The sequence below is a fragment of the Micromys minutus genome (assembly GCF_963924665.1).
Source record: "Micromys minutus genome assembly, chromosome: 1".
In the NCBI taxonomy this organism is placed as follows: domain Eukaryota; kingdom Metazoa; phylum Chordata; class Mammalia; order Rodentia; family Muridae; genus Micromys; species Micromys minutus.
Genome location: NC_137969.1, coordinates 252,148 through 280,080, shown reverse-complemented (window position 1 = coordinate 280,080; position 27,933 = coordinate 252,148). Strand labels below are relative to the sequence as shown.

Genomic DNA, 27,933 nt, shown 5'->3' with positions numbered 1-27,933 from the left:
GGACTTCAAGTACTATGTTGAATAGGTAGGGGGAGAGTGGGCAGCCTTGTCGAGTCCCTGATTTTAGTGGGATTGCTTCAAGTTTCTCGCCATTAAGTTTGATGTTGGCTGTTGGTTTGCTGTATATAGCTTTTATTATGTTTAAGTATGGGCCATGGAATCCTGTTCTTTCCAGGACTTCTAACATGAAGGGGTGTTGGATTTTGTAGAATGCTTTCTCAGCGTCTAGTGAGATGACCATGTGATTTTGGTCTTGGAGTTTGTTTATATGGTGGATTACGTTGATGGATTTCCTTATGTTAAACCATCCCTGCATCCCAGGAATGAAGCCTACTTGTTCATGATGAATGATCGTTTTGATGTGTTCTTGGATTCGGTTTGCAAGGATTTTGTTGAGTATTTTTGCATCAATGTTCATAAGTAAGATTGGTCTGAAGTTCTCTTTCCTTGTAGGGTCATTGTGTGGTTTAGGTAGGAGAGTTATTGTAGCCTCAAAAAATGAGTTGGGTAATATTCCATCTGATTCTATCTTTTGGAATAGTTTGGCGAGTATTGGGGTTATATCCTCATAAAAGTCTGATAAAATTCTGCACTTAACCCATCTGGACCTGGGCTTTTTTTGGTTGGGAGGCTTTTGATGACTTCTTCTATTTCTTTAGGTGTTATAGGGTTATTTCAATGGTTTACTTGGTCTTGGTTTAACTTTGGGACCTTGTATCTGTCTAGGAATTCATCCATTTCCTCCAGATTTTCCAATTTTGTGGAGTATAAGTTTTTCTAGTAGGATCTGATGATTTCTTGAATTTCCTCAGTTTCAGTTGTTATGTCTCCACTTTCCTTTCTGATTTTGTTAATTTGGATACTCTCTCTTTGCCCTCTAGTTAGTCTGGCTAGGGGTTTATCAATATTGTTGATTTTCTCAAAGAACCAACTCTTGGTTTTGTTGATTTTTTCAATGGTTCTTTTTATTTCTATTTGGTCTATTTCTGCCCTAATTTTGATTATATCTTGCCGTTTACTCTTTTTGGGTATATCTGCTTCCTTTTGTTCTAGGGCTTTTAGCTGTGCTGTGAGGTTGCTGATGTGAGCTCTCTCCAGTTTCTTTTTGGAAGCACTTAGGGCTATGAGTTTTTCTCTCAATACTGCTTTCATTGCAACCCATAGGTTTGGGTATGTTGTCTTTTCGTTTTCGTTGAAATCTAGAAAATCCTTAATTTCTTTCTTTATTTCTTCTTTGACCCTGCTATCCTTTAACAGAGCGTTGTTTACTTTCCATGTGTATATGTGCTTTTTGTTGTTTTTGTTGTTGTTAAAGACCAGCTGTAGACCATGGTGATCTGAGAGGATGCATGGGAGTATTTCAATCTTCTTATATCGATGAAGGCTCATTCTGTGTCCAATTATGTGGTCAATTTTTGAGAAGGTGCCATGGGGTGCTGAGAAGAAGGTGTTTCTTTTACTTTGGGATAGTATGTTCTGTATATATCTATTAATTCTAGTTGGTTCAAAGTCTCTGCTAGTTTTGCAGAGTCCTTGTTCAGTTTCTGTTTCCCTGATCTGTCCATTGGTGAGAGTGGGGTATAAAATCTCCCACTATTATTGTGTGGGGTGAAATGTATTTTTTGAGCGTTAGTAGGGTTTCCTTTATGAATGTGGGTGACTTTTTTTTGGAGCATATATGTTAAGGATTGAGAGTTCCTCCTGACAGATTTCCCCAGTAATGAGTAAAAAGTGTCCTTCCTTACCATATTTGATAACTTTTGGTTGGAAATTTACTTTATTCGATATTAGAATAGCCACTCCAGCTTGCTTCTTGGAGCTGTTTGCTTGGCAGTTTTTTTTCCACCCTTTTACTCTGAGATAGTGTCTGTCTCTGTCTCTGAGATGAGTTTCCTGTATGCATCAAAAGGCTGGATTTTGTTTATGTATCCAGTCTGATAGTCTATGTCTCTTTATTGGGGAGTTGAGACCATTTATGCTAATAGATATCAAGGAATAGTTGATTCTGTTTCCTGCCATTATTGCCTTTTGGGTTGAGTTGTTTCTGTGTTTTTTTCTTCTTTTAGTTTTCTTGTTTAGGAGTTTTCTTGTTTTTACTAGGCTGTATTTTCCCTCATTGTATTGGGTTTTCCACCTATAATTCGTTGTAGTGCTGGGTTTGTGGTCAGATATTGTGTGAATTTTGATTTGTCTTGAAATATCTTTGTCTCTCCATCGATGGTGATTGATAGTTTTGCTGGGTATAGAAGCTTGGGCTGGCACTTTTGCTCTCTTAAGGAGTACATGATGTCTGTCCAGGCTCTTCTAGCTTTCATAGTCTCTGTTGAGAATTCGGGTGTGAGTCTGATTGGTCTGCCTTTATATGTTACCTGGCCTTTTTCCCTTACTGCTTTTAGTATTCTTTCTTTACTTTGGGCACTTGATGTTTTTACTATTATGTGTCGGGAGGTATTTCTTCTCTGGTCCAACCTATTTGGAGTTCTGATGGCTTCGTTTATGCTCGTGGTCATCTCATTCTTGAGAGTAGGGAAGTTGTCTTCTATGATTTTGTTGAAGATATTTACTGTGCCTCTTAGTTGATACTCTTCTCCCTCTTCTATTCCTATTATCCTTAGGTTCGGTCTTCTCATTGTGTCTTGGATTTCCTGGACATTTTGGGTTAGGAGCTTTTTGTTTTTTGCATCTTCTCTGGCTGTTTTGTCTATGTTTGCAATGTTGTCTTCTGCCCCACGATCTCTTGTAATCTATTGGAAATGCTTGCTTCTGTGTCTCCTGATTTCTTTTTTTGGTGTTCTGACTTTAGGGTTATCTCTTTTAGCGTTTTCTTTATTGTGTCAATTTCTGTTTTAATTTCCCTCTTCCATTCCTTTATTTCTTTGGTTCTGTTTTCCTCTAGTTCTTTGAGTTCTTTGAGTGTTTTTCTTGTTTCTTCTTTAAAAGCTTCTGAATCTTTTTGCTTTTCTTCCCTTTCTTTTTTAAGTATCTCTATCAGCATCTTGAGGTATGATTTCAGGTCTGTGTCTTCTTTTTCTGGAGTGTTTGAAATTCTGATGTTTGCTGTTATGGGAGAGCTGGTTTCTGGTGTTGCTAGATTGTCTTGGTTTCCTTGGGATATACTCTTTCTCTTTCCTCTTGCCATTTTGTTGTCAGTGATATGTTCTTGCCTTCCCCTTGTCTCTGGTCTGTGTCCCTGGTTCTTTACTGGTCTAGGTGTCAGATGGGCCAAGCCCTGTTTTATGCCTCAGAGTTGTCAGGTGTGAGCAGAAGTTTCAACGTTCTGTTTCTGGTTGCTGGATCAGGCACGGCAGGGCAGGGCAAGGTAGGGGGTGCACTTTCCGTGTGCACTCCGCAGAGATCTCTCTGCTCCCCAGCAGCCCAGGTCTCCCACCCACCAGTTGCTCAGCCTCTACGAGCCTCTGTTCCGGGTGGCAGATGGGCCAGGCTCAGCTCTGCGTCCTGAAGTTGCCTCCGGGTGGAAACAGAAGTTCTAATTTTCTGTTCCCAATCGCTGGATCGGGCAAGGCAGGGCTGGGCAAAGTAGGGTGTGCACTTTCCCTGTGCACTCCGCAGAGATCTCTCTGCTCCCCTGCAGCCCAGGTCTCCCACCCACCAGTTGCTCAGCCTCTATGAGCCGGGTGGCAGATCGGCCAGGCTCGTGTATTTTTCTTATAACAACAATATAAAGACAATAAAGTGTAAAAACAAAACAACAACAATAACAAAAAAAGATGGATAGCAGGCTTAAAAAATTCCTGTTTCCCAAAGTGTAAAATTTTCCTTAAAGAAATTTTAAATCACCACTTGAGGTTTTACCACACAGATATCTAGGTCAAATCTGTCATTTACCTGCCACTTTCAGATAATGAAACAACCATAGAGCAATTCTGCCCACAGATGAGTGGGAATGGGGTGATGTTGAGGAACATAGAAGAAATCCAGAAAATGAAACTTCTGCAATATCACCTCCTGATGCCCAACATGCACTTAGGGGCACATGGAGCCAGAGCATTAGCTGTGATTAGTAAGCATGTGTCTTTTCAGAGGGACCCCGGTACAATCTGTGCCCTTTAAAGAAACAACTCCCAAATTATGGAATGTTTTGGCAAGATAAAATCTATCATCTGGGTGTGAGCGACTGAAATGTCTAAAGAAATATACCACTGGAATATGTTTTAAAGAGTAGGGCTCAGTTAAAAGATTTCTAGGAAATCACATGAATATAAACTTTTAATAACATTTTAATTGCAGGAATATCTGAAATGATAATAGGCTCACTGCTGTTCAAATATGGTAGGCTCTGAGATGATGGAGAGAAAACCAGTCTGCTTGGACACATAGCAGAAATCCCTCCTTAAATGCGACTAGAGCAAAAAACACACCAACACAACTACGAGACAAGAAAGGCTCCCCACTCCTGAATACAATTCCTCTGTACTGCAATAAACCATGCCACCACTTTGCAGGCCATGAGGATGTTTGTTTAAACCATTTTGTTACTCTATCTAGGTCACTGTATAAATGAATCAAATTGACCTGAAGCCTTCTACTGTTCTCACTATGGCAGCAAGAGTTTGTTTCAACTCATGCTATTTTGTGTCTGTAAGTATCTAAACTCTTTTGCCTTCCAACAGTAGAGACATCTATCTGTCTTCAAGCCAAAAAAAAAATTAACACAAATATAATGTAGTATAAACTTCTAATTGAGAAAACAATGTTAAATTGGAATACAATGAAATGTGTTCCATTTTAATTAATTAAAACATGTTACATTTATCAGTTTCACCTATTCACTGAGAAAATTACCAAACAAAAATCAAAAAGGTGATACAGAGGCTACCTATGCCTGTGAAACTTCTAAGTTTAACAATTGATAAAACTATCCCTCAGTATCTGAAAGGGACTGAGTACAGAAACTCATCAGACACCAGGACCCACAAATGCTCAAGCACTTAACTATAATGATATTGTGTCTTCATATAATGTATACATATCTTTCTGAATGTGTAATCACCAACAGATTACTTATCCCATATATGGACATGTAATGTAAACAGTTGTTTTAATGTATAATTTAAAGAATAAGATAAAAGAGATGTACATCTACAGTACAGTTGGAACCTTTTGTGTATATGATTTTATCAATACCAATGAACAAGCTAGTATACAGAGGACTGATCCTATCACAGAGCATATTCCCAACATAACCAGGAAACACCACATGCTTTGTGATATGGCCAAAAGTTTTTCGTGCCAGCTTTTTCCATATTCTTTCTATAAATAACTCTTACTCTCCAGCATTTATTTTTGTACAAACTTCTTTTCTTCTAAACTGATAGCAATAGAATCCCAAGCAAGCCCTTCTCACTCCCAGAGAATGAGACAACCACTCCTCACTTTTCAATTTTCTATTTGTGGTGTGGTTTTTATACATCACTTGGTGTTCTGTTGATGAAGGTAATTTTGTATTCATACTTACATTTCTCATAGGATCCCCTATGATGTATAGATGATGCTACAAGAATAACTATTAGATGCATAAGCTAAAAATTAGCTATATATTCTATGAAATTAAATCATGAAGAGTGACCTTATCATAGTCGAGTTCTTTTCATATTGATAATCTATTTTCTATCCTTAAAAACATTCAACTATTTCCTTGTTTCCTATACACTTAGTGTATGTAGAATAATGTTTGAATATTGTAAATGTACTTACTCTGTCATTATTGTAGTAAGAAATGCTAAGGCCATCAAATTTCACCCATCTCTTCTGAAACATGCGTTTTCTGTAAAATATATGAAAGCATTATTTTATATTCCATTACACAAATTTAAATGTATCTGTCATGTCCCTATGTTGAGTAGATATCATTGTGCTGTTAAACAATAGAGGTAACAAGAGACTGTAATGATGTTCAGGTCTAGATTTTTAGTTATGGTACACAGGGAAAATGTGTATAATAATATTTTCTAGCTAGATAATGTAGGTATCTGCAAAATAATAATGTCAACATTGCTTTCACATGCAGCTGTGTGGGTCACTGCAAAACAAAATGAGGACCCATCTGACATCACTGGACCCATAGTCTATCAAAAAGATAATCCTTCACTAAACATATGACATGACACTGTCATCCTTCACTAAGCTTATGTATAAATCTTATTTTACTTTGATCTTTGGTGAATGAATACTATATTGCTAAGCTAATTCAGTATAATTAATTAAATTTAAACATATAAATAATTTATTTCAAACAATGGTGTTGAAAGATTCCTGCCAAAACAAGGAGCCATTTATAGTCACTTAAAACAGCATATAGTTGAAATAGGATTGCATAAAAGGCAAGTGCAGTTTAAAATTCTGACATGAAAAATCAAGGAAAAATGAAATAATCACATTTTGATATTTAGAATTAAAAAAAAAGACTTTTTCTGACTTTACAGGGGTGAGCTGAAGCAGCTTTTGTGCACACATTTGGTTTCTGTTTTGCTTCAGTCCCTCCCCCATCTCCTCCCAACAAACATATACTCAACAGTACATAGTTTAGTACCCTCTTCTCTATACATACTTTCAGCCTAGACTGGTGCCATCAAGATATCATCTTCCTTAAATACATACCAAAACTAACTTCCTATTGGGAAAAGTAAAACCAGTCAACATCAAGAATGCCTCTCCCCTCCTCCCTTGCAGTTTTAAAACACATTTAAAGACTTAGTATCATTTCCTGTGGCTTTCGTGAGAGTTAAAGATAGAAAAAGAATGTTCTGGCCCTGGGAGAGTTTTTCTCACTGCTTTCCTGTGGAAGATCTACTATTTGTATAAAATACAGAAAGATTCTTACACCAATCATTAGCAAATGTATTCATATGTAGAACCAACCAGCTCTAACACAAAACAGGGAAAAATATGAAGTTCCCTAGTGCATACAACAAATTCACATATAAACACTGAATTAATGATTAATAAGAACGCACAGAGCATCTAATCTAACCACTCTAGTCCACAGCCTCCTTCCATCTGATCCCTTATCTGCCCCTTCCTAACCTCTTTTGGCTTGACCTATCTCTTCTTCCAGCAATGCTATGCATACTTAGTCATGTGACTCTTCAATTCCAAAAATACAAAAACTCCCATATCCCAAGCACTAGTAGTTTGAAATAAAAGCAAGGACCAGCGGTTTGAAAAGTTAAGGCCTGGTGAGTAGGAGATCCTACCAGCTAGGAGACAGAGAGATTTCTGCCAAGTGTGTAAGAAAAGCGAGCCCCCGCCCTGCCTGATCCAGGGACCAGGATCCCAGCATTGGGACCTCTGTTCCCACCCGGCAGCTTTGGGGCAAAGAACAGGGCTTGGCCCATCTGCCAACTGAACCAGTAGAGATCCAGGGACAAAGACCAGGTACAAGGGGAAAGCAATAACATATTACTGACAACAAGATGGCAAGAGGAAAACAAAAGAGCATATCCAAAGGAAACCAAGAAAACCTGGCAACACCAGTACCCAGCTCTCCAATCACAACAAACATTAGAATGCCAAACAATGCAGAAAAAGAAGATGCAGAACTAACATCATACCTCAAGACGCTGATAGAGATCTTTAAACAAGAACAGGAGGAAGAGCAAAAAGAATCAGAAGCTTTTAAAGAGGAAACAAGAAAATCACTCAAAGAACTAGAGGAAAACAGAACCAAAGAGATGAAGGAATGGAAGAAGGAATTTAAAATGGCAATTGAGACAATAAAGAAAACACTAAAAGAGATAACCCTAGAGGTAGAACACCTAAAAAAGAAATCAGGAGTCACAGAAGCAAGCATTTACAATAGACAAATAGGGATGAAAGAGAGAATCTCGGGGGAAGAAGACAACATTGTAAACATACACAAAACAGCCAGAGAAGATGCAAAAAAAAAAAAAAAAAAACCTCCTAACCCAAACTGTCCAGGAGATCCAGGACACAATTCGAAGACCAAACTTAAGAATAATAGGAAGAGAAGAGGGAGAAGAATATCAACTAAGAGGCACAGTAAATATCTTCAACAAAATTGTAGAAGAAAACTTCCCTACCCTTAAAAATGAGATGACCACGAGCACAAAAGAAGCCTTCAGAATGCCAAATAGGTTGCACCAGAAAAGAAATGCCTCCCAACACATAATAGTCAAAACACCAAGTGCCCAAAGCAAAGAAAGAATACTAAAAGCAGTAAGGAAAAATGGTCAGGTAACATATAAAGGCAGATCAATCAGAATCATACCCGATTTCCCAACAGAGACTATGAAAGCTAGAAGAGCCTGGACAGATATCACGCAGACCCTAAGAGAATACAAGTGCCAGCCAAAGCTGTTATACCCAGCAAAACTATCAATCACCATAGATGGAGACATGAAGATATTTCAAGACAAATCTAAATTTACACATATTCTGCCACAAACCCAGCACTACAATGAATTATAGGAGGAAAACCCAATAAAATGAGGAGAACTACATCCTAGTAAAAACAAGAAAACTCCTAAACAAAAAAACCAAAAGAAGAAAGAGACACAGACACAATTCAACCTACAAAAGCAATAATAACAAGAAACAGAAACCACTATTCCTTGATATTTCTTAATATAAATGGTCTTAACTCCCGAATAAAGAGGCATTGGCTATCAGACTGGATACATAAACAAAATCCAGCATTTTGCTGCATACAGGAAACTCATCTCAGACACAAAGACAGACACTACCTCAGAGTAAAAGGTTGGGAAAAAAACTTCCAAGAAAACAGCCCCAAGAAGCAAGCTGGAGTAGCAATTCTAATATCAAATAAAGTACATTTCCAACCAAAATTTATCAAAAAAGATAAAGAAGGACACTTTTTACTCATTATAGGGGAAATCTGTCAGGAGGAACTCTCAATAGTTAACATATATGATCCAAATACAAAAGCATCCACATATATAAAAGAAACCCTACTAAAGCTCAAAAAATACATTTCACCTCACACAATAATAGTGGAAGACTTTAATACACTACTCTTACCAATGGAGAGATCATGGAAACACAAACTGAACAAGGACATTGTAAAACTAGCAAAGACTATAAACCAACTGAAATTAATAGATATCTACAGAACATATCATCCTAAAGTAAAAGAATACAACTTCTTCTCAGCACCCCATGGCAACTTCTCGAAAATTGATCACATAAATGAACACAGAACGAGCCTCAATCGATATAAAAGATTGAAATAATCCCATACATCCACTCAGATCACCAGGGTCTATGGCTGGTTTTAACAACAGCAAACACAAAAAATAAACTACATAATCATGGCAACTAAACAACACTCAGTTAAATGATAGCAGGGTCAAAGAAGAAATAAAGAAAGAAATTAAGGATTTTCAAGAATTCAATGAAAACGACAACACAACATACACAAACCTATGGGATGCAATGAAAGCAGTACTGACAGGAAAACTCATAGTCCTAAGTGCTTCCAAAAAGAAACTGGGGAGAGCATACATCAGCAACTTGACAGCACAGCTATAAGCTCTAGAACAAAAGGAAGCAGATACACCCAAGAGGAGTAGAAGGCAAGAAATAATCAAAATTAGGGCAGAAATAGAAGAAATAGAAAAAAAAAGAACCATTGAAAGAATCAACAAAACCAAGAGCTGGTTCTTTGAAAAAATCAACAAGATTGATAAACCCCTAGCCAGACTACTAGAGGGCAAAGAGAGAGTATACAAATGAACAAAATCAGAAAGGAAAGTAGAGATATAACAACTGACACTGAGGAAATTCAAGAAATCATCAGATCCTACTACAAAAACCTATACTCCACAAAGTTGGAAAATCTAGAGGAAGTGGATGAATTCCTAGACAGATACAAGATCCTAAAGTTAAACCAGGATCATGTAAAGCATCTAAATAATCCCATAACACCTAAAGAAATAGAAGAAGTCATCAAAAGCCTCTCAACCAAAAAAAGCCCAGGTACAGATGGGTTTAGTGAAGAATTTTATTAGACATTTATTAGGGACATAACACCAATACACTCCAAACTATTCCACAAGAGAGAATCAGATGGAATACTGCCTAACTCATTTTTTGGGGCTACATTAACCCTCATTCCTAAACCACACAAAGACCATACAAGGAGAGAACTTCAGACCAATCTCACTTATGAACTTTGATGCAAAATTACTCAACAAAATACTTGCCAACCAAATCCAAGAACACATCAAAACGATCATTCACCATGACCAAGTAGGCTTCATCCCTGGGATGCAGGGATGGTTTAATATAAGAAAATCCATCAATGTAATCCACCATATAAACAAACTCAAAGAACAAAATCACATGGTCATCTCACTAGATGCTGAGAAAGCATTTGAGAAAATTCAACACCCCTTCATGTTAGAAGTCCTGGAAAGAACAGGAATCCAAGATCCATACCTAAACATAATAAAAGCCATATACAGCAAACCAACAGCTAATATCAAACTTAATGGTGGGAAACTTGAAGCAATCCCACTAAAATCAGGGACTCGACAAGGCTGCCCATTCTCCCCCTACCTATTCAACCTAGTACTGGAAGTCCTGGCTGGAGCACTTAGAACACAAAAGAAGATAAAGGGGATATACATCGGAAAGGAGGAGGTAAAAACATCACTCTTTGCAGATGACATGATAGTGTACTTAAGTGACCCCAAAAATTACACCAGAGAACTCCTACAGCTGATAAACAAGTTCAGCAAAGTGGGAGGATACAAAATTAACTTAAACAAATTAGTAGCCTTCCTATATTCAAATGACAAACATTTGGAGAAAGAAATTAGGGAAAAGATACCCTTTACAATAGTCAGAAAAACTATGAAATACCTTCCTGTGACTCTAACTAAGCAAGTGAAGGACCTGTGTGACAAGAACTTCAAACCTCTAAAGAAGAAAATCGAGGAAGATCTCAGAAAATGGAAAGATCTCCCATGCTCATGGATTGGAAGGATCAACATTTTAAAAATGGCCATCGTACCAAAAGCAATCTACAGATTCAATGCAATCCCATCAAAATTCCATCCCAATTCTTCATTGAGTTGGAAAGATCAATGTGCAATTTCATATGGAACAACAAAAGACCTAGAATAGCGAAATCCATCCTCAACAACAAGAAAACATCTGTGGGAATCACTATCCCTGACCTCAAGTTATATTCCAAGGCAATTGTGCTGAAAACTGCATGGAACTGGTACAGAAATAGGCACGTGGATCAATGCAATAGAATAGAAGATCGAGAAATGAGCCCTCATGTATATGGTCACCTGATTTTTGACAAAGAAGCTGTAAACATTTAATGGAAAAAGGACAGGCTAGTCAACAAATGGTGCTGGTCTAACTGGCACTCAGCATGCAAAAGAATGAAAATAGACCCTTTCTTATCACCTTGTACATAGCTCAAGTGTAAGTGGATCAAAGATCTCCACATTAAACCAGATACACTGAAACTATTAGATGAAAAAGTAGGGAAAACCTTAGAACACATATGCACAGGAGAAAATTTTCTGAACAAAACACCAATGACTCAAGCTCTAAGGTCAAAGATTAACAAATGGGACTTAATGAGATTGCAAAGTTTCTGTAAGGCTAAGGACATCATCAAGAAAACAAAACGGCAACCAACAGAATGGGAAAAGATCTTTACCAACACCACATCAGATAGAGGCTTAATATCCAAGGTACACAAAGATCTCAAAAAGCTAGACACCAGAGAATCAAACAACCCTATTAAAAAATGGGGTGCAGAGCTAAACAAAATGTTCTCAATTGAGGAATATCAAATGTCTCAGAAACATCTAAGGAAGTTCTCGACATCCTTAGCCATCAGGGAAATACAAATCAAAACAACCCTGAGATTCCATTTCACACCAGTCAGATTAGCCAAGATCCAAAACTCAGATGACAGCAGATGCTGGCGAGGTTGTAGAGAAAGAGAAACACTTCTCCACTGTTGGTTGGGTTGTAAACTGATACAACCACTCTGGAAATCAGTCTGGCGATTCCTCAGAAAATTGGACGTAGTACTACCTGAAGATCCAGCTATTCCACTTCTGAGCATATACCCCAGAGACACTCCAATACACAACAATGATACACGCACCACAATGTTCATAGCAGCTCTATTTATAACAGCCAGAAGCTGGAAAGAACCCAGATGTCCTTCAGTAGATGAATGGATACAAAAATTGTTGTACATTTACACAATGGAGTATTACTTAGCCATCAGAAACAATGACTTAACCAAATTCTTAAGAAAATGGCTGCATCTAGAGAATATCATTCTGAGTGAGATAACCCAGTCACAAAAGAACAGACATAATATGCAGTCACTGATATTGGGATGCTAACCCTAGAGGCTCGGACTGTCCCAGAAACAACTCACAGACTGTGTGATGTTCAAGAAAAAAAAAAAAAAAAAAAAAAAAAAAAAAAAAAAACGCCAAGCACTGACACAATTGCATTTGCATACATTTATGTAAAAATGTTTAATTTTTTTCTTTTATCTTTGTTTTTTAAAATAAAGTTTAAAAAAAAAAAGAAAGAAAAGCAAAAGTCAATAAACACAAATTACTTACTACTTATATAGCTAACCTTTTTCCACTCAGGTTTTTAAAATTTTTCTCTCCAATTCTAAAAGCTAAGCAAATCAGCTTCTTCCTTCAGGGTTCCAAAAGTAACTAGGGAAGGCAAGAAGTCTATATGGAGCCCCACCTGACTTCCATTGAAAATGAACTTTAAAAAGTCAATGAAAAATGCAATTCTCAATTTTAAGATATAAAAATCAATATCTATGAGTAGAATAGAGATCTTAAAGCCATTCCTAATCTCCCTTTCTTCCCTTACTAACTTTAAGTATTATCTCTAAGATACCTGCATAAAAATTTCTTCACTGTCAAACTGGTACATAGCCAATAACAGAGTTTTCCTTTAAAATTGTCTCTAGTTTTCCTGCAGTAGTTAATGCAACCTCTTTATTTATTTGTTGACTTTATTAATTCCAACATCCCACCATGCACCTTACTCTATACAGGGGCAAATTCCAAAAATGGTTCATTCTCTGCTTATGATCAACTAGGTAGAGCCCCTACACACACACACACACACACACACACACACACACACACACACACACCAGTTGAATAAACAAGTAATATGACTAAGGATAAGACTTTTAAAACTCAGCAGAAAGATAGAAAATGTCCATATCAGGCTCATACACAATCTTCTTTGAAAATAGTTGCAAAGGACTGGTAAATTTTTAAAAACTCAGAATTAAATTCACAACCTACAAGAGTAGCAAGTGTAAAAGGCCCATAAATTATGTTAACACACCATAATTTAGATCAATTATTTAGTTATTTCATTCTTTGCTTTTGTCTGTGTAGGTGTATAGTACATGATTTCTCATGCATGTCAATATGTGCATCCACATACCTGTGTCCATGTGTGTAAAAGCCAGAGGTCAATCCCAGTTTTCCACTGGTTTCTGCCTCATTTTTTGATTTGTGCTAGACTGTGGGCCATGGAGTCCCTGGGATCTTCCGTTTTCTACCCTGATATCTGGACTTACAGAGGTGAATGGTCATGTTCCACTGTCACACTTTAAACATGGGTACTAATGAGCATGTAACAGTCTAAATGTGTGGTCTTCAACCTAAAGCCAATTCCTTCCCTGGATTTACAAGCTCTCACAGAATTCTGTCAAAATCAGAGGTGTCCAAATATTTGCAAGATTGTGTATGTTCTCATCTATAAAATTCAAGTTCAGAAATAATGTCCTTGGGTTACAAACAGACAGACAAGAAAAAATACAGCAAAAATGTTCCAAATTTTAAAGTCAGCTTAGGCTTCTGTGTTGCACTGAGTTCACAGCTGACCTCCACTGTACTGCAGGCCAGTCTTGCCTACCTGTGTGAGGTGCCAGATGTATCATCCAAGTGCATGATGCAGAGAAATGCGGAGGGCAGCAGGGCTGTTGTAGGGAGACTGACAGCTCAGTGCCCTCTAGGATAAGGGCTTTGCTTTGAGAAAAGACAAAGAACTATAGTCTTGTAACAACCTTGAGGCATGAAAGAGTCTACCAGAAAGAATATTCTCAACTGTAGGTAGCTATTTCATGTGCTCATCAATTTTAAATTGGAGTTTTGTATTTTTTAAGTTGTTAAATCTCTTTGAGACTATGTAGAAATAACAGTTAAATCTCAGCCTGTAAATAACAGAAGGAGAAGCCAAAAGAACTATGCTACTAGATCAAAAATGAGGAATGTTGCTATCTTATTACAGAAATGTCACTTCTGTCTGCATTAAGTCTTTGTGTGTACTTAGCCTGTACACAGTTTCTTCTGAGTCATACATACTACCTCTGTCTATCCCTAAAACCTTTCTTACTTCTTGGCCATCCTGTAAGACATATCCAATGCTTATAAATTTCTACCTGGTTCCTCACCTGGCTCATTCCTCCCATCAACAAATTTCAACTAACAACCCACTCTATCAAATGTCAGCCAATCCAGGGGTCTTTCATTGCCCCCTGTTCTCCTGTTCAATTCCCTAATTATAACACTTAGCAAGAACTTTAATTGCATAATTGCTTGCATCATTCATCTCCTATATTATATTTAACATCCTTAAATTCAAACCATTTCTGTTTGGTTTGTCCATAAAAACTCATTGACTAAAGAATCTCTGATTACCCAGTATACACTTTTACATTTTTTTTATTGAGTAAATGTGGACTGAATGACAAAACTTATACTTAACTTTTCACTTTATAAGCAGAAATGAATACAGAAACCATGACTTTAGTTTTGTAATACTAAAGATCAGTTTCATTATAAAAAAGCAAAATCATTATAAGTGAAATTGAGAGCCTAGAGGGAAGTGTTCAAAGCCCATGATTAATTTAAACTAACTACAAGTACTAGTTTAGAAATAATTTTTTTAACCAACATCTCTGAAACCCCTCTCTTCAGCCTCTCATAACTACCATTCAACTTTCAATTTATAGGGATTCAACTTTGTAAGTTTTAGACATAATTGGACAACTTTCTAATTTCGAGAAGAATGAGTTCTGAATCCCAAGAATACAGATTGGTGATTATAGTAAATGATATATTTTTACTCCAAAATAGATAAAAAATAATATGTCTTAAGTGGTTTTATCACATAAAATAATAATGGTTTGTAACAATAGTTATATAAATATGATCTCTGTGTTGACTGGATCATAGTGTATACATACATCAAATTATCTCATATATATACATATATACATATATATACATAGGTACATAGAGAGAGAGAGTACTATTTGTCAATTAGACTTTTAAAAATTAGAAAAAAATAAGTATAGTTATACGATATGTTTATTTATATTTTTAATTTAAAATTAAAACAATCGATATAAGATGTATCTAAAATGAACTTAACATTGAATAATCTATGTTGCTGATTAAATATGTCAACATACAATGATCTCATTTCTGCAATGTAAACTTTAATACAGAATTCTAATAATATAAGACAGAATTGCATCTTCTTTTGTTGTTTTATGGTACTTCGTAGCAAATATAAAATTGAATTTGACATTTTCATCCTATGAATTCAAATGACAACTAAATAATAATTTTAAAAAAGATCTTGAGAAGTATTTTGCTTCTAAATTCCAATGAAAACTTTCAAATTTTAAATTTAGGGCCCCAATGAAGGAGCTAAAGAAATGACTGAAGGAGATGACAGGGTATGCAACCCCATGGGACAAACAAAATAATCAAATAACCAAACCCATCACAGTTTCCAGGAACTAAAACACCAATTTGCACTGAGAGACCCATGGCCCAAGGTACATATGCAGCAGAGGACAGCATTTTCTGGCATCAATGGGAGGAGAGGCCTTTGTTCCAGTGAAGGCTCCTTTTCCCAGTGTAGGGGAACACCAATGTGCTGGGGTGGGAAAGGGTGGTTGGGAGAGGGACCACCCTCATGGAAGCAATGGGAGGGGTATGGGGGATGAAATTGGGGGAAAGGAATAACATCCGAAATGTAAATGCAGATAATATCCAATAAAAATGAAAAATAATAATTTAATTTTGGTGGGGCATGACAGTGCATGATAAATAAACACAGCATTCAGGAAGATGAGGCAAAATTATCAGTTGGAGGACAATCCCCTCTATATTTTTATTGTTTTATTTGAATTACTTTAAGTTTCTTTTTAAAGTACTGTAACATCTTAAAGGACTTAAACATCTGTCTTTTGAACTTCATTTAACAGAGAATAGAGATATGGCTCAGTGGGTAATGTGCCTGTCATTCAAACATAAAACAGGGGTCAGGTTCATAGCACCCACAGAAATGACATATAAGTGTGGAAGCCTTCCTGTAAGCCCAGCATTGGGAAAGTAGAGACAGAAAGATCCCTAGAGCAAGAGGGATAGCCAGGATTGCTAAATCAATGATCTCTGGGTTCACAGGAGAAACCCTGAATCAATATAAAACACAGAAAGTAATCAAGAAAGATATACAATATCAATCTATGGCCTCCACTCAAATGCACACAACCATACAAATATCCCCAGCACATATGCATAACACACACACATACACAAGCAAACTATGCATTCAACAACTTATTTTGCTTGGAGAAATTCTCAAATCAATATTAAGGAATTATGAAAGATAATGTTATTTTAGGCAGCATTACTGATGTGAAGCTATGCAACTTAACTCAGACATTATAATGCATTTTCGAGAAGAAATTAAATTAATGTTCCAGGTAGTAACACACATAATGCTTTGTTCTGAGAACTGTGCCAAGCCACCTATAAACATTAACACATTTAATCCCCAAATAACCAAAGGAGAATAATGTTATCCTTACCTTACAGACTCAGGCACAGAGGTACAGGTTAGTTATATAATTCCTCCCCATCACACTACCACTACAGACACTCTCTTCCAGAAGACAGCATTCTTAACAAGCACTCAGAAGACTCTCCAGGACACCTGACAGCCAAACAGCCCAGCCATGCCATTAGCAATAAGTGATAACATTTGACCTTCACATGGTTTATATGTAAGCTTAATGCTGCAAAATGTTGCAGAGTCTCTTCAGAAATGAAAGTAACACAGACAGGACTTGTATTAGCCTAGGTTTTAGCTTCTCTTACTTTTAGCACTCTGAAGGGAAACATTTCTTTAAGAAGCTCTTTTTCAGAATAATTTATAAGGTTTGTGAAGTATCACCAAACAGTTTTCTATAAAGTCTTCCCTTGAGCTCTGGCAGGGCAGGCGTTTTGAAGTTTCAATTGCTTTCATAAAAACAGCTTCAATGCCTGTTGTCAGATTTTGTCTCAAAATCTGTATCTTAGAAAGCTTTCTTTTATAACCTTGTAAATACACACAATTAAATCTCTATGAAGAAGTCACACAGAGATACTCACTCTTGTTTAAATTCATTGTTAAGGGAAAGGGACTCTGGGACTTTTGTTAGTGGTGGTGGTAGTCAGGATTGGTTTTGTTGTTTTGTTTTGTTTTGTTTTGAATTTGACACAGGGTCTCACCATGTAATGCTGGCTTTTTGGGAAACCACTATGTAGACGAAGGCCTCGAACTCATGAAGATCCACCTGCCTCTGACCCCCAAGAGGTAGGACAAAGACATGAACCACTACCCCTAGCTTTATTTGTTTTTTTTTTTTAATTTAAAGATTGAATCTTTAAGCTTCAAGAAAAAGGAATTTTAATCTAACAAGCATGGTAAGTAACAGCCTTAACAGAGAGAATGAGACAGAAGGTACTCCCTTTAAGATACACAACGGGAGTGATTGTTACATGTAAGGTTTTTATTACTCATGGTATTTATAATTATAATGTATTTCACAAAATGGAAAAATAAGAAATTATCTTTGAGGTCGACTGCCTTCTTTGCATAATCCTAAAATAAGGCACTGTCCGTTCTTAGTCACTTCTCTGACACAAACCAGGTTTAGTCTGTTCAGAACACTAGTCTCTAGACATCTAAGTTTTTATTTACGTAGTTGCTCATCTTAGCTTACTATTCATGCTTCTAATCCCTCTCTAAAGTACAAGGTTTTTAAATGATGCAGTATTAAGAATGAAGTGATTTTGACAGAAGTACATGCAAAATGATTCTCCAGAATTTCTATAAAATGTCAGCAATTCTTCAAAGTACGTTTCCTTACTTTTAAGCAAAGCCAAGCACTAGTTTCTAAGAGTATCTCACCAGATGCTTTGGGTAACAAAATAAACAGACTTTTCTTCAGACTCAGCTTCCATGTCTTACAAGTCAGACAAAAAACTGTTTATCAAAAAATTCCAAGAATTTAAGAGTTTTAGAAGTAAAGGTGAAAGCACAAATTTTGCTCTTTTAACATTGTTTTATGGGTATGTTATTATTTGTATATATTTATAAGGTACAGAATTGATGTTTTCACTCATGTATATGTTTTGTTATGACTCACTAATAATTAGCCTATATATCATTTTAGACACTTATAATCTTATGCTAAGCCAATAAAATCCACTTTTTCAAACTTTATAATGGACCACTGCTGATTTAATTCACAATGCTGATACAGTGTGAACTAACAGTGTAAACCATACCCTACACTGCTCTAAGTATAAGTAACTCTATACTGCTCCAGTAACCTGGACCTACCTCTGTACTGTCTTCCTCTGGTAACCATCATTCTACACTCAGCTTCTATGAGAACTATTTTAAAGTCCATGTCTCTGTAATATTTCCATGTTTTGTCCTATGTCACTGTACACAGCATCTTCCGGGTATATCCATGTTGTAACAAATGCCATAATTTCATGTGTGGCCTGAAATTTATGTGTATGTACAAGCATGTGTATACTATAACTGTGAAGCTGAGGGCAAGGGCCTGAGAATATAAGATGTATGAAGAGAAGTTTAAAATATAATCTTTAAGTAAAAACAGGAGAATTAGGGGTTTAAGATCATCTTTGCCTATACAGTAAGTTCGAGTCAAACTCAGACTACAGGAGACCCTATTTCAAATAAATAAATAATAGCAGTTTCTGATGAAATAAAAATTATTATTATTATACTACATAGCTCAAATATTAATAGCTTTGATAGGCAACACTATGCAGTTAAATTACAGATATAATCTTATTAAGCAACTGTGTCTATGTTGGAGGAGAAGACTGTAGTAGTAAGAATAAATAGCTCTTCCTCAGTGGCACACCAAAGATTAACTCTTCATACTGAAAAGTCCAAGAACATGAGAACATAGTACTATCTGAGTACTGTGTTACATATATATATCAGAGGGGTCAAAACAAACTATTGAGAAATTACTAAATAACATTTGAGATGATAGACTTTTTTAAAACATAACTAAGGCATTACAGAATGTACAAATGTTTGGAAAATAATATTATCAATAATTTCAAATTTTATACCTCTATGCATGTCAGTTTAAAATATAGGCTCTGGTTGTAAATCCGTGAATCAGCTTGTTCAATGTGTACAAAAAACCTGGGTTCAAGGAAATTCTTTTTCAGTGACATGAAATTCAATGCGTACAGTTACTTAAAGATACAAATACATGAAAAAGTTGGAAGTGGCTTGTGAGTAAACTACACTGGAAGAACAGTTATTTAGAAAACTTTCTGACTTAAATATGTGCTCTCGGAGTAGTTAAAGGTACTGGGTTCTCAAAGTTCAAGGTGAAATGATGACTTCTTTTACTTAAGTCTGTCACTAAGAAAATGACTAGAATTCTGTCCCAGTAACAAGACCAAATATCATCAGCAATAAATGTGTTCTGAAGGGACAGAAGACTGTAGTTTACTGATTGCCAATTAAGTGTCAACTTTAAAGATGCCACAACACTGCTGGTCTTGACCTTGCACTAGTACATAGGAAACACAGGTACTGAGTTCTACTCAGGTTTGAGTGACAATTTGAAAGAAAGAAGTCTTGGCAGCTCTAATTTAGCCTGCCTGACTCCTATGACCTTAGGCAGTTTTCGTCAGCCAGACTGACTAAACTAGTCAGGTATCTTTAATGGAAACTAAAACTAATATTTTTCCATCACACTGTAAGCAAAGCATTTTGTTTTCTTGCCTTTATAGGTGATAATTTGCAAAATGTGCAGCTGTTTCACCAGTATAAAAAATCATTTTAATCAAAGATTTTTCATTCAACTTCTAGTTCAACCAAGTAATTGTTACTTAACAGAAAAATAAATGGGCCAGCTTCCCAAAGTCACCTTCCACTGCCAGCCTCACCATGGAAAAGTATTACAGGGAAACCTGAGATACCCTCATTCCTGCATCAGGGTGGGGAACTGCCCTACTTAAGTAGCCCAGGTCACTGGACACTGGACGAGAAATCATTCAGAGAAAGGCCCAAAGACATCAATTCTACCATCCCAGGAAGTCCCCAGATGACCTGTTCTGACTCAAAACTTGCTTGGTTTGACCTTTTCTTGGAATGTGACCACTTACTCTTTTTTTCTTTCCTCTTTTCTCTGTTTAACTGGAAGTCTGATTTTACTGTTGGCTTCTCCTGATTTGTCCTGGAACATTTTCCTATCTACAATAAAATGATATCAACAACCATTTTTGGTCTTATGCCAGCTTTGTCCCACATCTCAGTCCTTCCTGAAATTGCTTGCTGCAAAGTGTTTTCCCTCATGGCAGCCAGAGAAGTGTTTCTACTAAAACTTCTCTTAAAAGTCTTACCCATGTCCAACAACAAATGTCATTCCCTTCTATACATCTTTGAAGACACATTACTCTACCACCTGCAACCGTACACTCTAATCTTTGCCTTCCAATGTTCTATCATTTAATATATTTTCTCTGCCCCTTCTACCAGATTAGAATACTTCCATTGATTCCTAAGCAATCATTTCCACTACCTGTTAGCTGTGCTGTCTTCAGGTGTCCTGTCTCCTCCAACTAAGCCTTTTGCTGCCATGTCAAGTAGTCCGATGGAATGAATAACAGTTCTCAGAACACAGTCATAACAGAGAGAAAATGAAACCTTAAATACCCTGTCAAATAAAATGTGAATGTCTTAACATATCATCTTTGTTTTTAAAAATATGTTCAAACTGTTACCCTATACACGCAAAAAATTATAAAAAACATGCTTTAAAAATTAGAAAGTATTCTGTATTATGGATGGTGTTCAAGGTTTCAGAATACATTTCCAAAAAAATGGCACAGCATATTCAACCATGTTCTTTATCCTTTGTAATTCCCGGGCTTCCTCCTCCAAGTACAATATTGGAGAAATGCCAGGGTAAAATGCATATAGTCTTTCCTTCTGTGCCTATGCAAATATGATAACTCTAAAGTTAGTAATTACTGGTCAAGGCACAATTGGTCTTCACAGCACAATCAAATACTTTTAAAGCCAAAGTATTGTGTAATAAGCTTTTTTCATCTTTCTTTTAAAATCAGTTTTGCTTAACTTGAAAGACTGGTAAGTGCTCAGTATTTTTAATTATTTTTTCTTGTGAAATTCATATATAAGTATTCTACTTACATTATTTCAATCCTTGCTCTCTCTTAATTTCTCCTATATGCCTGTGTGCTTGTGTGTGGGCCTGTGTGTTTAGGGATGACTGTTTTAAGATAGGATAAGCTCTCAGGAGATTATCTTTAAACAAGAATGCACTTCCTTCTCTCAGTAGCCATTAACTTCCTATAGACTTCTTCAGCGGTGCCACTATGCTAGTCTTATTTAGGTAACCACATTGTTAAGATTGTATGAGTGCAGCTCATATATAGAACTTATCACCTAGCAACAAATATCCTGGTTTGCTGCTAATAAATTCTTTCTAGCCCCTTCTTTTCAATGTCCTGTGATCCTTAAGTATAGGGCTGTGTTAATAGATCTATCAGATGGAGCTGGGAACCCTGTGATTAGCCAACTGCATTTTAACCAGTCATTGTCTGCTGTAATATTCCCTTTGTGCTTAAAAATCAGCTTTTTTGATAAGGAATGAGAGCTGCATTTAGCTGTAAGTGTAAGGATACCCATTTGAACAGTTAGATATTACACTAGTTTTAGAATGTGGCAATGGTAGGTTCTTCTCCCAGGTACATGACCTCCTAGCCGTAGGCAGATGACTGGTTATTGCATAAAAGCATGAATTTCCTCCTATTAAGCATGCAGTAAGTCCAACTGGACAGCTTTCAGGTACTTGTGCCAACCTTCAATTATTGTGTCCTTGGGTATAACATGCAATGCCAGTCACTGTCATGGTTCACAGGCTTTACAACTGGGTAGGGCTATTCATTTCCTCTCTCTTTCTTTCCTTTTCCTTTCTTTCTTTTTTTTTCACCCAAAGCATCTTTAGATACTATGAGGGCTACCCCTCTGAGAGAAAGATTCCAGTCATTTCAACTTTATTCTTCTAAGCCCTGTGTCTGAAGTATGTGGTATTGTCAACAATAAAAATTTACCTTCAAAGAATGGAGGAAACCAAGCACAACAGCAATAGTCCATATCAGTTTATGAGTCTCCTATTATGTATTCCTGATTTTAAAGATTCTTCTCTCTCTCTATTTTTTCTGCAGTGTTAAAGGATTGAAGCCAAGACTTTGGGTACACTAAGCAGATACAATACCACTGAAATACACCTCCAAAGCAGTTTTGCTACATGATTTCCTAAACCAACACTCTTAGACTGTACTATATTTAGGTCACTCAAATTGAAAGCTGTTTTATAGACAAAGCTGACCTCTAACATGGATTTATTCATTTGCCTCTGCTTTCCACTGGGACTGCAGATGTATACCAGCATGCCTGCCCAACTCTTTGTCATTTAAATGCAATTGGCAATGTTTCATTGTTTCTTTTGTTATATGATAACAAGACATTGTTATCAAGACATTGTTTTCTTTATAAAATTATGGATGGTTTTCATACAATTTCAAAATTGTTGTTTCTGTCTTCAAATTAAACATGTATTCAACTATGAAAAATCCATAGGTATATTTTATTTTCTTAAAAGTAACTCATGAATGAGAATACATAAAAATCCTACTTTGAAAAGTATTAACTAGCATCTTATTCATACCATATTTAAAAAATTTATATACACAACTTTAAGGAAACCAATTACAAAAACCAAAGAATAACTGCCCTACCAATGTATGCCCATTGCTTTGAAGGCAGGCTATATACTAATACTGCACTGAATTCACTTACTTGTATTACAAAATCCCTGTACATTTTAAAAAGCTCTGTCCTGGAAAACTTAAAAGAAAATATTACTTAACACTAAGCTACTCAGGCTCATTCAAATACAAATCCTAAGCATGTATGTGATACTAATTAGGTATGTTAGATAATGAAGGAAATATGATGAGCTAAAACAAGGAAGAAGACTTTTGTTGAGGGTTTAATGTGGAAGGAATTAAGATCCAAATGTCCTTGAGCAGAGAAACAGATACAGAAATTGTAGTATATTTATATAATGAAGTACTAATTGGCTATTAAAAATAATGACTTCAGGAAATTCCTATGGATGGAACTGAAAGCTATCATCCTGAGTGAGGTGACCCTGTCACAAAAGAACACACATGGTATGCACTCACTGACAAACAAATACTAGCCCAAAAATCTCAGAAGACCCAAGAAACAATGCATAGACTTTATGATACTCAAAAAGAAGAAAGGCCAGAATATTGATGATTCAGTCCTTCATAGAAGGGAGAACAAAACACCCATGGGAGGAAATACAGGGACAAACAGAGGATCAATGATTGAAGAAAAGATCATCATCCAGAGACTGCCTCACCTGGGGATCCATCCCATATATAGCCACCAAACCCAGTCACTGTTACTGATGCCAAGAAGTGTTTACTGGCAGAAGTGTGATATGGATGCCTCCTCAGAGGCTCTGCCAGTCATACTGATACAGATGAGGATGCTTGCAGCTAACCATCAGACTGAGCACAGGGGCCCCAATGAAGGAACTAGAGAAAAGACTGAAGGAGCTGAAAGGGTTCGCAACCCCATGGGAAGAACAACATTATCAAGCAACCAAATTCTCCAGAGCTCCCAGGGACTAAAACACCAACCAATGAGTACACATGAAGAGACCCATGGCTCCAGTTGAATACATAGCAAAGGATAGCTACATATTGTCTGGCATCACTGGGAGGAGAGGTCTTTGGTTCTGTGAAGGCTTATTTTCCCAGTGTAGGGGAACACCAAGGTGCTGAGATGGGAGTAGGTGGTTGGGAGAAGAAAAGGGGATAACATTTGCAATGTGAATACTGAGAATATAAAATAAAAATTTTAAAAAGGAGATTATAGTCTATGAACCCTTCAGAAGAACCTTAAGTATGTTATGTAAGATCAACACAGCAGAACTAGTACTGTAATGTAAACGCAAATGAAACAATAAAGCAGGAACATGGGTGGAAGGTGTGATCATGATACTTACTGCTAGAACACTTTGAATAGAATTGGCTAGTCTAAAGCCCCCAAAGAATACTCAAACGTTTTAGTATTTCTATCTTTAGTAGAACAGAAAGTAGCTTTCATACTTTGATATTCTTTTGTTGTTGTTTTTGTTTTTCTATTCTCCTATCCGGAATGCAGTGAGGTATATGAAATATGAGCCAACCACCTCTGGTTTATGCTTTACAGGCCATGACAGAACCTTGGCCTGCCACATAAATTTGCAAATAAAATTTTATTGGAATACATTCTCACATATTGTTACCACAGCTTAATGGTATGTGCATTCATGTTGGTGCGAGGAGTTGAAATGTTACAATACAAAACAACTAGATGTAGGGCGAAACAATATTTCCTACGTGGCCCTTTCTTGATAGATTGCTGGTTGCTGGTACAAATGTTACAATGTCATCTCACTTGATAAAACATGAATCACAAACAATTGGTCCTAAGACAAAGCTCAGTAAGCTCTGTATAAGAAATGAGGAGAGTTTGCAGAAGAGGGCTTAGCCCATCTGCCACCTAGAAAGCAGTTCCCAAAGTTTTAAAGACTGGTGATGAGGGGATCTGGGCAGCCAGGGAGCAGAGAGATCTCTGCCGAGTGCACACGGAGAGCGCACCCCTGCCCTACCTGATCCAGAGACCAGGAACCCAGCATTGGAACCTTTGTTTCTAAACAGCGAATTTGGGGCACAGAATAGGTCTCAGCCAATCTGCCAACTGGACCAGTGGAGATCCAGGGACACAGACCAAATACAAGGGAAAGGCAAGAACATATCACTGAAAACAAGATGGCAAGAGGAAAGCAAAAGAGTATATCCCAAGAAAACAACACAACCTGGCAACACCAGTACACAGCTCTCCCATAACAGCAAACATTGGAATGCCAAACACTCCAGAAAAAGAAGATTTAGACATAAAATCATACCTGAAGACACAGATAGAGATCCTTAAACAAGAACAGGAAAAAAAGCAAAAATAATCAGAAGCTTTTAAAGAGGAAACAAGAAAAACACTCAAAAAACTCAAAGAACTAGAGGAAAACAGAACCAAAGATATGAAGGAATGGAAGAAGGAATTTAAAACAGAAAAAGACAAAATAAGAAAAACACTAAAAAGATAACCCTAGAGGTAGAACACCTAGAAAAGAAATCAGGAGTCACAGAAGCAAGAATTTCCAATAGACTACAAGAGATGGAAGAGAGAATCGAGGGGGCAGAAGACAACATGGTGAACATAGACAAAACATCCAGAGAAGATGCAAAGAACAAAAAGATCCTAACCCAAAATGTCCAGAAAATACAGGACATGAGAAGACCAAGCCTAAGGATAATAGGAATAAAAGAGGGAGAAGAATATTAATTAAGAGGCACAGTAAAATATCTTCAACAAAATTGTAGAAGAAAACTTACCTACCCTTCAGAATGAGATGACCACGAGCACAAAAAAAGCTTTCAGAACTCCAAATAGGTTGGACCAGAAAAGAAATGCCTCCCAACACATAATAGTCAAAACACCAAGTGCCCGAAGCAAAGAAAGAATACTAAAAGCAGTAAGGGAAAAAGGTCAGGTAGCATATAAAGGTAGGCCAATCAGAATCACACCCGATTTCTCAACAGAGACTATGAAAGCTAGAAGAGCCAGGACAGACATCAAGCACACCCTAAGAGAGCCCAAGTTCCAGCCCAAGCTGCTATACCCAGCAAAACTATCAATCACCATAGATGGAGAGATGAAGATATTTCAAGACAAATCAAAATTTACACAATATCTGACCACAAACCCAGCACAGCAACAAATTATACGTGGAAAACCCAATACAAGCAGGGAAAATACAGCCTAGTAAAAACAAGAAAACTCCTAAACAAGAAAACTAAAAGAAGAAAAAGACACAGACACAACTCAACCCACAAAAGCAATAATGGCAGAAAACAGAAACAACTATTCCATGATATCTATTAACATAAATGGACTCAACTCCCCAATAAAGAGACATAGGCTATCAGACTGCATACATAAACAAAATCCAGCCTCTTCCAGCATACAGGAAACTCATGTCAGAGACAAAGACAGACACTATCTCAGAGTAAAGGGGTGGGAAAAAAACTTCCAAGCAAACAGCCCCAAAAAGATAGCTGGAGTGGCTATTCTAATAGCGAATAAAGTAAATTTCCAAACAAATTTATCAAAAAAGATAAGGAAGGACACTTTTTACTCATTACCAGGGAAATCTGTCAGCAGGAACTCTCAATCCTTAACATATATGCTCCAAATAAGAAAGCACCCACATTCATAAAAGAAACCCTACTAAAGCTCAAAAAATGTATTTCACCCCACACAATAATAGTGGGAGACTTTAATACCCCACTCTCACCAATGGAAAGATCATGGAAACAGAAACTGAACAAGGACACTGCAAAACTAGCAGAGACTTTGAACCAACTAGAATTAATAGATATATACAGAACATAACATCCTAAAGTAAAAGAATACACCTTCTTCTCTGCACCCCATGGTACCTTCTCGAAAATTGACTACATAATTGGACACAGAACGAGCCTCAATGAATATAGGAAGATTGAAATACTCCCATGCATCCTCTCAGATCACCACGGTCTATGGCTGGTCTTTAACAACAACAAAGACAACAAAAAGCCCAAATACTCATGGAAACTAAGCAACGCTCTGTTAAATGATAGCAGGGTCAAAGAAGAAATAAGGAAAGAAATTAAGGATTTTCTAGAATTCAACGAAAACAAAAAACACAACATTCCCAAACCTATGGGATGCAATGAAAGCAGTACTGAGAAGAAAACTCATAGCCCTGGGTGCTTCCAAAAAGAAACGGGAGAGAGCTCACATCAGCAACCTGACAGCACAGCTAAAAGCTGTAGAACAAAAGGAAGCAGATATACCCAAGAAGAGTAGACGGCAAGAAATAATCAAAATTAGGGCAAAAATAGACCAAATAGAAACAAAAAGAACCATTGAAAAAATCAACAAAACCAAGAGTTGGTTCTTTGAGAAAATCAACAATATTGATAAACCCCTAGCCAGACTAACTAGAGGGCAAAGAGAGAGTATACAAATTAACAAAATCAGAAAGGAAAGTGGAGACATAACAACTGAAACTGAGGAAATTCAAGAAATCATCAGATCCTACTACAAAAACTTATACTCCACAAAACTAGAAACTCTGGAGGAAATGGACAAATTCCTAGACAGATACAAGATCCCACAGTTAAACCAGGACCATGTAAACCATCTAAATAACCCTATAACACCTAAAGAAATAGAAGTCATCAAAAGCGTCCCAACCAAAAAAAAGGCCAGGCCCAGACGGGTTTAGTGCAGAATTTTATCAGACATTTATTACGAACATAACACCAATACTCTCTAAACTATTCCAGAAGATAG

At 36.8% G+C, this 27,933-nt stretch overlaps 1 protein-coding gene across 1 annotated transcript in view; it reads right to left on the bottom strand.

Moving 5' to 3' along the window:
* ARAP2 (ArfGAP with RhoGAP domain, ankyrin repeat and PH domain 2) overlaps positions 1 to 27,933 on the bottom strand; it is a gene marked incomplete at both ends in the record, with an annotated part of 211,369 nt that overhangs the window by 159,667 nt on the left and 23,769 nt on the right. Inside the window, one exon of the mRNA XM_080913098.1 lies at positions 5,716 to 5,785. Within this exon, the coding sequence (XP_080769224.1) occupies positions 5,716 to 5,785 (70 nt within the window). The remainder of the gene's footprint in view (positions 1 to 5,715; positions 5,786 to 27,933) is intronic.